At 39.6% G+C, this 13,988-nt stretch overlaps 1 protein-coding gene across 3 annotated transcripts in view; it reads left to right on the forward strand.

Moving 5' to 3' along the window:
* LOC126262220 (RB1-inducible coiled-coil protein 1) overlaps positions 1-13,988 on the forward strand; it is a 338,326-nt gene that overhangs the window by 214,701 nt on the left and 109,637 nt on the right. For all 3 annotated transcript variants that reach the window (XM_049958658.1, XM_049958657.1, XM_049958659.1), the window contains exons 6-7: positions 2,758-3,040; positions 9,707-9,877. In XM_049958658.1, the coding sequence (XP_049814615.1) occupies positions 2,758-3,040; positions 9,707-9,877 (454 nt within the window). The remainder of the gene's footprint in view (positions 1-2,757; positions 3,041-9,706; positions 9,878-13,988) is intronic.

Consider the following 13,988-nt stretch of genomic DNA (forward strand, 5'->3'; position numbering starts at 1 on the left):
CGTACTCCCAGATAATTTATGGAATTAACTGCTTCCAGTTGCTGACCTGCTATTTTGTAGCTAAATGATAAGGGATCTATCTTTCTATGTATTCGCAGCACATTACACTTGTCTACATTGAGATTCAATTGCCATTCCCTGCACCATGCGTCAATTCGCTGCAGATCCTTTTGCATTTCAGTACAATTTTCCATTGTTACAACCTCTCGATACACCACAGCATCATCTGCAAAAAGCCTTACTGAACTTCCGATGTCATCCACCAGGTCATTTATGTATATTGTGAACAGCAACGGTCCCATGACACTCCCCTGTGGCACACCTGAAATCGCTCTTACTTCGGAAGACTTCTCTCCATTGAGAATGACATGCTGTGTTCTGTTATCTAGGAACTCCTCAATCCAATCACACAATTGGTCTGATAGTCCATATGCTCTTACTTTGTTCATTAAACGACTGTCGGGAACTGTATCGAACGCCTTGCGGAAGTCAAGAAACACGGCATCTACCTGTGAACCCGTGTCTATGGCCCTCTGAGTCTCGTGGACGAATAGCGCGAGCTGGGTTTCACACGACCGTCTTTTTCGAAACCCATGCTGATTCCTACAGAGTAGATTTCTAGTCTCCAGGAAAGTCATTATACTCGAACATAATACGTGTTCCAAAATTCTACAACTGATCGACGTTAGAGATATAGGTCTGTAGTTCTGCACATCTGTTTGACGTCCCTTCTTGAAAACTGGGATGACCTGTGCCCTTTTCCAATCCTTTGGAACGCTACGCTCTTGTAGAGACCTACGGTACACCGCTGCAAGAAGGGGGGCAAATTCCTTCGCGTACTCTGTGTAAAATAGAACTGGTATCCCATCAGGTCGAGCGTCCTTTCCTCTTTTGAGCGATTTTAATTGTTTCTCTACCCCTGTGTCGTCTATTTCGATATCTACCATTTTGTCATCTGTGCGACAATCTAGAGAAGGAACTACAGTGCAGTCTTCCTCTGTGAAACAGCTTTGGAAAAAGACATTTAGTATTTCGGCCTTTAGTCTGTCATCCTCTGTTTCAGTACCATTTTGGTCACAGAGTGTCTGGACATTTTGTTTTGATCCACCTACCGCTTTGACATAAGACCAAAATTTCTTAGGATTTTCTGCCAAGTCAGTGCATAGAACTTTACTTTCGAATTCATTGAACGCCTCTCGCATAGCCCTCCTCGCACTACATCAGTGCCCCATGCCAGTTGTGGATCGTTGATTGATCTAAGATGCATGTCGCACAATGCAATGTGGTAGTCAATCATGGGACCTAGCTTTTTCTGAAAAACAAACACGTATGGTAGTTTGCTAGCTAAAGCTTACTTTTAATGTGGCAAATTAGGCGGCGGATATTCTGAACTGTTTGCATTTAATACTGCTAGTGTATGGCCTGAAATAAGTCGTAAACAATACTCTGCTAACTTCAGTGAGCAATTGCGCGGTAGCTGTCTGCGAAGACTTTGTGTTGTGTGTTTCTTGTTGTTTTCGTATCTTCTTTTGAAATAAGTGAAGCGACTAATCCTGGTCGATCGCGGATTTTGATTACAACCCTTAACAGCACCAGAAGAGATCATCGATCCCTGTGACAATATTTCAGTTGCCACCAAGCGAAATGTATGCGGGGTTTGTTTCCCCGCACAGTTCCTCCCCTGTGACGGTCAAAAGACTAGTCTGTTTATGCCCCCCCACCCCCCACCCCTGCCCCCCTCCCCACCACCACCACCGACTATAGCCTATAGTGCCTGCTATCTCCACAACGGCGGTTGGAAAACAAAATCTATAACATTTTTTGACGGTGCCGAAGTTCTTCCCCTAACGTTAAAATTGAGCTGCCTTACGTATGGTTCTACTTCTGCACTAGGTTTCTTATTAGTTCTATCTGAACAATTGTTAATCATGAGTTGTAGGGCTATTAATGCCCACAAAACGTCAAAATTAGCAGTCTGCACATTTTTTAATCTTCAGGTTGGGTGGGAAAAGACAAATAATGCCCAGAAACACCTTATATCGGAGACACATTCACTTAACTGACGGGAAAATGCTGCTACTTTTCAACAGAACAATAATTTTTGAAACCTTAAATACAGACATAAACAAAGAAAACAAAAGACATTTCAGAAGAAAAAAGTTGTTGAAGTTTTTGCAATAGCAAACATTCCAATTAAAAGTACGCAATTAGCACTTCAGTCAGTTTCAGAAAACTAATAAGTTGTGTCTTCACTCATGTAGCATGACAAACTTTTAAATGTGTGTGTTTAATCATTTACAAACAAAGAAAATAGATGGGCATTTTGACAAAAATAGATCCTACATTTTCCAGTCCCCAAGTATTGGGCAGACCCACCATACTCTATCAAGGCTTCCTCCAAGTCAGTGAAAACAGAATAAACTTCTCTTCCTCCTTCAGTCCATCTCTAACCTACAGTTCTGAACAGCCCATTTGCGTCTCTTCTATCTTTCCCTCATCTTAATCCGTATTGTTCCTCTGCAATACTACTTCTCCTGTCTTCAGTGAAGACTTGTATTTGTCACCATTAGTAGAAGTTTTGCTGCATCAGAAATCAAACTTATGTTTCTAAAATTTTTACTGTGTGGAACCAACCAATTCAGTTACCTATTGAGAGCCACATATGGTCTATGACAAGTGATGTCTCATAAAAGTTGCTTCCTGTTTGTGGTTTCTGATAGACATCCTGTTGACTATGATCGTATCTTTTATTTCTAGTTACAAGGAAGATCTTGAAATGTTAGCAAAAATTCCATTGATCTCAGCACTTATAACAGAGAAAGAGTCGCTAACAAGCTCTACAACTAAAGAAAGTGAAACAAAGGAGAAACCTGTTGAAGAAGTTACTGAAAGCGCAAGTACGTTAGTCAGAAGTGGTGCTGGCAATGAAGTAAAAGAGCAAGAAGAAAAGATGATGACATTGTTTGAATGGATATCTGCAAAGGACAATCAAAGCAGTCTGGAACTCTTAGCTGAGCAATGTAGCCACCATCTAGAGCAGGTAAGTTTATTCTTTTTTCTTAGATGATTTTCCCTGTTACAGATAGAGATGTTCCACACAGCCTGAGATCCTTCTCTTCCTCATAAATATTGAAAGTAATGACCTAAGAGAGAGCCTTTGCAGTAATCTGCAAGGAACATGATTGGCTTGACATTGGGGTGTAAGAAAATTACTTCTTTTTATCTCGAACTGTATAGTCTTGAAAGTCAATCTTGTAGACTGCTTCTTTCTGGGCTGTTTGGCTGAAGACAGAATGTAGGTATGAAGTTGGCAAGCGTATTACTGGATGCTCGTATTTCCAAAAAGATTTTGTCAGATTGACATCCAAAAAGTACAAGAAGTTGTTGATCAATTGCTACACACTCTCCTTGAATGAACACCTTCAGATACTTCTCTTGCATTTGTGCAGCAGCTGATTTCTCATTTTCTTCACCGTGTGACTAGAAGCGCCATGTCATGGGCTGTGCAGCCCTTCCTGCCGAAGGTTCGAGTCCTCCCTCAGGCGCGCGCGCGCGTGCGTGCGTGCGTGCGTGCGTGTGTGTGTGTGTGTGTGTGTGTTGTTCTTAGCATAAGTTAGTTTAAGTTAATTTCAGTAGTGTGTAAGTCTAGCAACCGATGACCTCAGCAGTTTGGTCACTTAGGAATTCACTAAAATTTGAACTTTCTTTTTCTTCCTCTTATCATCACTGTTTATCTCATAAATTGCCTGCAAGAAGTAAAACAAAGAATCTTCCGTGTAGCATGGTAATTATGAACGAGAGAGAGATGCATTTTAAGATTGGTAACTGTGTCCAATGAGCTTTTTCAGTTCGTACAGGATTCATGGAGGAGAATTGTAGTTCGCAGTGGGTGTTACCGTCAGAGTGAATTATTTTTTTCATCTCATTCTTCTGTGCTACTGCCAAAGCACTCTGACATTGGAGTTCTTTGTGAAATACACTGTATGCACCTTCTGAGGAAATTTCCTTAAGAAAGAGAGTAAATATATATACTCTGAACCCACCAAAGAACAACATTTAACACACTTTTTCTCTGGGTCTGTTCATTCAGAGAATACCTATCTTCGAAATGTCACAGATAATATGTAAACAGAAGTGCCTGTCAGTGAACATTTGCCAAAGTCTTCTGATGCAGGATGTATTTCACACATACTATAAATATCACAACAGTCACACTGAATTAATAACAGGATATGTAAAGATACTTTTTTATTTTTATTCTTTTTTAATAAGAGTGAAGAATGGCGTCCACACTTAAACATATGTGGTTTGATCTGTTGCACCCATTTTCAACCGCTTGTGCAAACATTTTGGTTACCAAACCTTTATGCCACATCCTACATTGTAGCACACACTATTTGCGATTGGAATAGGAAAGGGGAAATGATGGTGATAGCTAAATACTATCAGTCACATAACTACAGTTGGCAAGTGTAGCCTAACTGTAGATGTAGAGTATTCCTCCTATTGGGTTACCATCACCACTATACTAGTATTGAAATTGCATGTTATGGAATATCGTCTGTTATGTGACTGGATTTCCCATTAGATTGGTCACAGTTCGTAGTAATTGGCGGAAAATCATTGACTAAAACAGAAGTGATTTCTGACATTCCCTAAGGAGTGTTATAGGCCTTCTGCTGTTCCTTATCTATGTAAATGATTTAGGAGTCAATGGGAGCAGCTATCCTAGATTGTTTACAGTTGATGCTGCCGTTTATCATCTAGTAAACTCTTCAGATCATCAAAACAAATTGCAAAATGACTTACAAAAGATACCTGAATGGTGCAGAAATTGGCAGTTGACCCTAAATAATGAAAAGTGAGAGATCAACCACGAGTGCCAAAAGGAATCCATTAAACTTCAGTTACACGATAAGTCAGTCAAATCTAAAGGCTGTAAATTCAACTAAATACCTATGAGTTACAATAACGAACAGTTTACATTGGAAAGAACACACAGAAAATGTTGTGTGGAAGGCAAACTAAAGACCATGTTTTATTGGTAGAAGACTTAGAAAACATAACGGATCTACTAAAGAGACTGCTTACACTACACTTGTCTGTTGTCTTTCGGAGGAGAGCTGCACGGGCTGGGATCCTTGCCAGATAGGATTAACAGAGTACATTGAGAAAGTTCAAAGAAGAGTGGCACATTTTGAATTATCACGAAATGGGGGAGAGTGTGTGACAGACATGATACACGATTTGGGATGGACACCATTAAAACGAAGGCATTTTTTGCCACAGTGGAATCTTCTCATGAAATTTCAATCACCAACTTTCTCCTCAAAATGCGAAAATATTTTGTTGACGCCAACCTACGTAGGGAGAAACGATCATCATAATAAAATAAGGGAATTCAGAGATTGCACAGAAAGATATAGACATTAGTTTTTTCCATGCACTATTCAAGAGTGGAATAATAGAGAAATATTGTGAAGGTTCGATGAACCCTCTGCCAGCCACTTGAGTTTCATTTGCAGAGTATCCATGTAGCTGTAGATGCTACTATCTGTGATCTAGCGTGCTGTTAGCAAAATTGTTTGATTAGGATGCTGGGTTCAGCACCCCATAGCAAGGGGTGAATTTAGATGGTGTAGCACTTCAGTTCACGTGCTATTGTTCAGCATTAAAGTAATCAGTTTCTTCAGTACATTGTATTCTGTGTATCAGCTGGTACAGCGCAAGCTAGTCGTTTGTTCAGTATTGACACTGTCAGTTTTCCCTGTGCAGCCTCCATCCTGACAGCTGCAATTGCGTTACCCTTTGTAGACCTTTGGCATGCTATCCTATGAAAAATCCTATGCCTTGAGCAGCTTTGAACCATTGGCATACCACCTGTATTTAAAAGTTATGGGTTAATAAAAGTTTCCATTTGTTATTAGTAAGAAAAAGTGCAGTGGATCACTGATAAACAGTCCTCATTTGCGAGTACAAGTAACTGGTAGTTCTTTTCATACACTATGTGATCAAAAGTATCCGGACCCTCCATCCCCCCTCCCCTCCAAAACATACATTTATCATACTAGGTGCTCTGTGCTGCCACCTAGTGCTATGAACTCCATATCAGCGACCTCAGTAGTCATTAGACATAATGAGAGAGCAGACTGGGGCACTCCGCGGAACTCACGGACTTCAAATGTGGTCAGGTGATTGGGTGTCACTTGTGTCATACATCTGCAAGATTTCCACACTCCTAAACATCCTTAGGTCCACTGTTTCCAATGTGATAGTGAAGTGGAAATGTGAAGGGACACGTAGAGCACAAAAGCGTACAGGCTGAACTTGTCTGTTGACTGACAGAGATCACTGACAGTTGAAGAGGGTCGTAACATGTAACAGGCAGACATCTACCCAGACCATCACACAGGATTTCTAAACTGCATCAGGATCCACTGCAAATACTGTGACAGTTAGGCGGGATGTGAGAAGACTTGGATTTCATGGTCGAGTGGCTGCTCATAAGCCACACATCACGCCAGTAAATGACTAATGATGTCGTGCTTGGTGAAAGAAGCATAAACATTGGATGATTGAACAGTGGAAAAACTTTCTGTGTGTGATACACAGTTGGTGATCCGATGGCAGGGTGTGGGTATGGCGAATGTCCAGAGAACATCTGCCAGTGTGTGTAGTGCCGACAGTAAAATTCGGAGGAGGTGGTGTTACGGTGTGGTCGTGTTTTTCATGGAGGGGGCTTGCACCACTTGTTGTTTGGTGTGGCACTATCACAGCACAGGTTTACATTGATGTTTTAAGCACGATCTTGCTTCCCACTGTTGAAGAGCAATTTGGAGATGGGGATTGCGTCTTTCAACATGATCGAGCACCTGTTCATAATGCATGGCCTGTGGCGGTGTGGTTACATAACAGTAAGATCCCTGTAATGGACTGGCCTGCACAAAGTCCTGACCTGAATCCTATACAATACCTTTGGGATGTTTTGGAATGCTGATTTTGTGCCAGGCCTCACCAACAGACATCGATACCTCTCCTCAGTGCAGCACTCCATAAAGAATGGGCTGCCATTCCCCAAGAACCTTCCAGCACTAGATTTAACGTATGCCTGCGAGAATGAAATCTGTCTGGTTACTTTGATCACATAGTGTATATTGGTTCTTCATGTACATCAGTACTCTGCAAGCCACATGACTGTGTTGAGGAGCATACTTGTGGTGCCACGAACTGATCCACCTTCCCATTCGGTTTTTGAATGGTATATTTGAAGAATGATGAGTGATAAGTCTCTGTATTAGCTCTAATTTCTCAAAGTGGTCATTTCACGAGACTTGTGGATGGAATTAATATGATGTCTACTAATATGTTGCCTAGTATTCTATCTTCTGTACTTGTCGAGCTGAGATGCTGCATAAATTTCGCCACTACAGACACGAAAGAGTTTGGTTCTTTGGTTTACATCTTCTTTCACACCCTTCCATTCATTATATGTCTGATTAAATCTGTGTAAGCAGATCATTTTTAAATCAATCCTTCCATAGGATGGAATAGTGAAAAGTGTCTAGTGATGATGAAAAATTGGTCGTCAGATGGTTTAAGTTCTCTACAAGTTCTTCTTCTTCTTCTTCTTCTACTATTAATTCCAGGTACCTTGTCTATAAGAGTCATTAAATCCTAGTACTTAATTGACATTTGTTTTCACCATGTTATGTAGTACTCCAAAATTTATGTTTCTCTGACGTGTGTCCATTTTTCTCCAATCATATGATTCTGCATGTCCTTTATCATGCTTAGCCAGTGGAACATCCGGAACTTATCAACAGTAATGTGAGTTGGGCTAATAACTACATAGCCCGGGCCAAATGGATTCTTCTCACAAACACCAGCTTTTCGGAATTACATAGGCAGGGACTCTTGCTGCGGTATATCCTTCTCATCCCAACCTTCACAAGGATCTGTCATCTACCTGCCTCTATTCTCTTCCCTGCTCCCAGTCCAGCAGCCTCACACACATCTTCTATCATCCCCCTGTCCTCCTTCCTCCACCCCGCTCACCTACATAGTCCATTCCCATTTTCTTCCCTCCACTTGCAAACCCCCCCCCCCTCCCCCCTCTCATCTCAACACCTAGCAGCACACCATGCTGTTCCTGCACACCCCCACAGGCAGCACAACAGCATCGTCTCCCACCCTTACGCTGCTATTCCTATCCACCCCTACTCCAGACTTCTGTGTCTACACTACTCACTTTCAGTGCTCAGAAATGACAAGAGGCTCTGTGTGTGTGTGTGTGTGTGTGTGTGTGTGTGTGTGTGTGTGTTTCTACTTATCAGGAAGGACTTCGTCTGAAAGATTAAATATTTTTAGTATTCTTTCTATTGTGCCTGTCTGCAACTTAACACCTCTTCTATGTAGTGAGTAGGAATCTACCCTTTCCATATTGTTGTTAATGTATACTTTTCATGTTTGTTTGTTTTAATTAGATTTGTTGACAGTTTATTGCAGTAAAACTTGGTACTGTTATATCAAAATAAACTTTGAGACTCTTTCTCTCACAGAGCTCAACAATTCAGAAACTAAACTATAAAAAGAATTTGAATTGTGAGAATGCTTCACATTGGCTGACCATGTACTACCTCTGCATAACACATGTATTTCTTGTGCTGTTGTCGTGAGTAGCCATGAGAGACTGATCTAGTGTGGCTGCCAGCAGTGTAGATTTTTCGCTGTCCTGCCTTAGCAGTCCGTTGCGCGGGGTACACCATCTTGGAGGTTGTCTACCTGTCGCGACATAGTGCCCACATGAGGAAGTTGGACGTACACCTGAACAAGTCAGTGAGGATTATTACGGGCACATTAAAATCCACCCTGATCCCCCGGTTGCATACCATCAGCAACATCTCATCACCTGAATTATAGTGCCAAGAAGCAATCAATCAAGAATGGAGGAAAACTACATCACCCCAACTACCCACAAGACCTCCCAATTCATACAGTCTTAAACAACTCTCCCCCAGAACGCTTAAAATTTCACAGTCCACTGTGGCATACTGGAAGGAATGATGAGAAGTTAGACATTAAAAAAGTGGCGCAAGAGGTGGAATGCTGCAACAATAGCACATTGAGGTATCGAAGACCCAACTGCCAGTCTACCAGGATTTCATCTGCAGACAAGGGAGTGGACAGGGCTAAACAGAATAAGAACTGGCCACGCCAGGTGCAATGCTGTGATGCACAAGAGGGGACTCGGAGATTCTACAACCTGTGATTGTGGGGCCCAAGAACAAACTGTTACACCGTCCTCAGAGGAAGTACCCTGGACCATATAGTGACTTCATTTAGGCTACTCCCTCTGCTGTTAGTTGGCTTCAGTCATTAGATATTGAACTACGATAAAATGTATCTGCCTTTCTTAACTTGCAATTATATCAGTCAAAGTAGTCAGTAATATTAAGTTAGTAATTTTCACAATTTAAAAATATGTATAAAATTTGTGCCATAAAGTAAAACTAAAGTATATGTAAGTAATTAACTAGATATACATGTAAAATTAAGCTTTATGTACTTTTCATTGTTTGTTGTTGTTTTCATACAATAAATAAAATAAATACACACACACATGTGTTTCAACTTTAATGTAAACTTGTGCAACAGCATGGCAATTGAATAGGTTTAATTGCTTGTCATTTATTATTTTTTTTTGCAGTTTGATAGCCATGTTGTAGAAGCTCTAAAAACTGAGATGTATGCGGCTTTGGAAGCAGCTAACAAGACAGAAATGAAGGAAATAAAAGGTTTAGAAGAAAGGCTTTTTGGACTAGAGCAGCTTATGTTTGAGGCCAAAAGAATAGTCCAGGAGCAAACAGATTTGGCACAGGTACAGTGTATTTATTTACATACCAGGAATGTATAACATGGTTGAGGATGACATGCCTTACCTCTGCATTAAGAGTGTAACTGTGGTGTATAGAGAGTGAGCTGTGGAGTTACAACATACACATGGAAATTTTGGGAAAGCGCATAACGCAGTGTTATCTGTAATATGTTTTGCACAGCATTGAAATTTAAAGAATGTTAAAAGCTACTGTAGGTTTTTTAGTTTGTAAAGAATTCAGTTAGCTTTTTTGGCAGATCATTTCGTACATTATCTTTTATGCGTACTATTTTTTGTTCATCAGATGCAACAACTGAATATGGTTTTGATTCATGTTGTATCATCTGCATAATCACTTTGTTTATATTATCCAGTGTGTCACATGCACTGAGATCATTATTCTTCTTGTTCTTCTCCTTCACTACTTTTGAAACCTACGTTTTTACATTCATCTGTTACATTTTCTTTATTGGAGTCATTCTCCAAGAAATTCCTAATAATGATCAGACTGATGCTTTGCCATGTTAGGCCTACTGAGTGGGTAGTCTTCAGATTTACAGATTTCAAGAAAATTTCCATTTCCTCACATGACTTTACTATTGAAGTAAGCAGTTCATGGTGATAATAAGCCTTCATGCTTTGTTTGGTGCCCTAATCCAGAAGCTGAATTAATGAGGTTTGCTTTAGTACATGAACATAGTTTTTGTTTTCTCCATCTTCTGACTATAGCATTTCAGCAGGTGGATGAGCAGTGTTAAAATATTAGTAAAGCTTCTTTCAGTTTAAGTGAATGCAGGTGCTTTTCTCACTGATGAAGCAAACTATTGTTGAAATAACTTCATGAAGATGTTGCATGTTATCCAGATTCTTTCTTTCAATGCATGTAAGTGAACTACGATGGATATGTTTACATGGCTTCAGTCGTTTTGGGCTTTTACTTCTGCCCATGCAGTGTGGTTTCAGATTGTTGCTACCCAATTGATTTATGATGAGAGAATAGCAATTCTGTTTCTATTCATTTTGAAATCCATCTTATTTCCTGAATGTCTGACACTGACGATCACTGACTGGAAAAGTCAGTAATAAAGTGTTAGTTTCTTCATACAGTTACACCCTTGTTTATTTAAGTTTTCATCTCCCAATTATTTTGGGTAGAATTTCAGGAAATTTTAAAGCAGATTCACCATTTAAAAGACTTTGCTTCTCCTTTCTTGATGCTTGTTCAGCTACATCACATGCTGAGATTTCCACATTGAAAACCATATGCTGCAACCAATTTGTTGCCACATATATCAAAGTGAAATTTTTCAGCTTGTGCTCTAGTAATTGGCCCAGAAAGTGGCATGTCTTCACTTTGCTGTTTTAAAAAACCACCTTTAAAAGGCATTCATTAAGTTCATTGTCTCATTCTCATTTCAGTCGTCTGCTGGTTGTTCCATCGGGTACAAAGCTTTCATTTTTAAACTTGCTTTTGTATCACCATTCTTCAGTCAGTATATTATTCACAGAATATGCTTTTCGTTTCTGTGATATAACAAGCGCACAGAAATTGAGAGTCTGAATAACATATGATGTACACACATTTGTGCTCATTTTGATTTTTGTCGACTATTATTATACAGTCCGTTTTTTGACTGCTTGTCAGTGTTAACTGTGTGGCGTGCACTAAGTTTTGTCCAGTGCCAATTTTGATGTAATGATAATAGTAAGATAAATCAGGGTTGAGTTTTGTGATCTCCCCCTTTTGGTTACTGTGTGCAAGGCTTGAAGGTTACAGGGGCAAATGATATAACGGAACACCACGTGCAGAGTAGAATAAGATTTTTACACCCTATTGTATTTAAATCCACAGTATATTGGACTTTTCACTGTGTCCATTAATGTGTGGTAACACAGATGAGGTGAAGCGTATCTGTAAGTGAAGGATCAGGTTGGGGATAGGTGCTCGTGATGGAGGAACACACAAAAATTAGGTACCTATTGACATGGAAAGTGGGAAGACAGTATCTGGATGTACACGAAAGAAAAATGGTTGATTTTTTTTCAATGAATTGAGGTGCTGGATCTGCATATTTATGATCGTTTAATAAATATTAACACTTGGACATGTTCATCTGTTGCACAATGGATACCAATAGATCATATAATGGGAGTTGGCAAGGGAGTATATAAGGATGTGTTCTGTTAAAAATATCACGTTTACTCAACACAATTGAACAAACTAAACAACTAATAAATGGCTGATGGTTGCTGTTCTTCATAACACTCATGGTTGAGATACAAAATTACATATTCAACTGCATCTTGGAGACTCCAGCAGGAAAGATCAGAGGAATTTTTCAGTGGTAACATTCACTCACATATACACACATCATAGAGATTAAGAACGAATATAAGAATAAAGAAAAACTTCGCCAGTATGCACCTGTTTAGCAAATGGTTGTTCCCTTGGGTGGAGTGTGCAAAGTAACTGAAGAAGAATTCATTGATAAAAGTAAACTGTTAATAATTGCACCATAGACAAAATTCTGGAACTAATTTGGAAGTTTTACCCTGAGAATCAGTAACTGTGACATGTAAAGATTCTCACAATCCGCGAAGATGTGGTCATCACAAACAAAAATTGTGCACAAAATGAGTCGTAAAATTCAGAATAACAAAACAAATTGGACATGATAAGGTACTGTGAGACACGATCTGCAAGCTTAAGGCTGTCAGATCCATTAAATCTGTACTTAACAAATGCTGAGACAACAAAGACATGTGGAGCTTCATCCAAGACGAACAGAAACTTCCTTGTCACCTGGTACGTGCTTTATAGGGTTAGCTATTCTGCAACAGTAGCAAACACCTGTTACTCCAACAGATTTACATATTGAAATTTATCTTGTACACTATTTCATGCATTTCATTCATCAGGTGAGAGGAGGAAAGGATGTATACGCTGACATAATTGCACATAAATGTATTGAATATGCATGTGGGGCTCTGATAATTACCAAAAATCTTAGAGCACAGTTAGCGCCCAGAACTGAGGTGACAGAGATGGAGACATTAAGTTAAATGTTAAGCAAAATCATGAAGAGGCTCATTTAGAGACCCGACCCTTCAGTGGAACAAGCTTAACGTGTTATTTACTGTCGTGAGTGTGTTGTTCACAGTTAGAAACAGATAAAATATGGATGTTGTTATTAATTATAGAAACTGCCTGAGAGACAGCATAAACTTTGTGTTTGAATTACCAAGGGAAAAAAAAAAACACAAATATGAATTATAAAACAAGCAATGGTTTAATTCATTATGTGCAAAAATAACACTGACTATGGTGACTAGTCGAACAAGACCGGGATGACTTGCAAATCTGTGGAGACTGGCTGAGGACATGAACAGCGAGCTGTCAGAGAGTAAACAAGTGGCCAACAAGAAGGGAAAGACACAATGGAGGTGGCACGGCGGTATAGCGAGTTTATTGAGTAAACAGAGATTGAAAACCTAAGACTTCGCAAATCCAGCACCAAAGAACGATGCATGCTGAGATAAGTACAGTAACGCAGTGAAATAAAGACTGACTGGCTGGCATTAAAGAGCAGCCTCGAGTGCTGGTAGGCCAGCAGGATGGATGTGTCTCCATGGTCAGTGCTGCAACAACATTCTCAGATTATAAGAGTGCCATCAAGTGGCTACCACAAGTTATATGCCTTCCAGTAGCCTTTCAAACTTGCTAGACTGGTATACCAGAAAAACAAATCAGAACTGGAATAGCAAGCACAGAAAATATGGGAAATAGTCTATCTCACTTGCCAAAAAGGTTACCTAGAGAATAAAAACGTTGTTAAAAAAATTCAAGTTGCTTTATTTGGAATTATCTCACATTGACTTAATATGGTATTGAAGGGAAGAGCCTTACATGGGGGTCATAGATTATGATCAAGTTTCCCGAGGATGGTCTGTATTGAAAATAAAGACACAAGTGTCTTGGCTTATATATTATGCGTATTTATATGTACTTGATTTTGTACTTCATAAAAGACAAAAGAAAATTATTCAGATTATAACAATAATATCAGATAAAAAAAATCAAATGGGGAAAAAAAGTAACTACCAAGATTTGAAC

Source organism: Schistocerca nitens, chromosome 6 (genome assembly GCF_023898315.1).
Source record: "Schistocerca nitens isolate TAMUIC-IGC-003100 chromosome 6, iqSchNite1.1, whole genome shotgun sequence".
In the NCBI taxonomy this organism is placed as follows: domain Eukaryota; kingdom Metazoa; phylum Arthropoda; class Insecta; order Orthoptera; family Acrididae; genus Schistocerca; species Schistocerca nitens.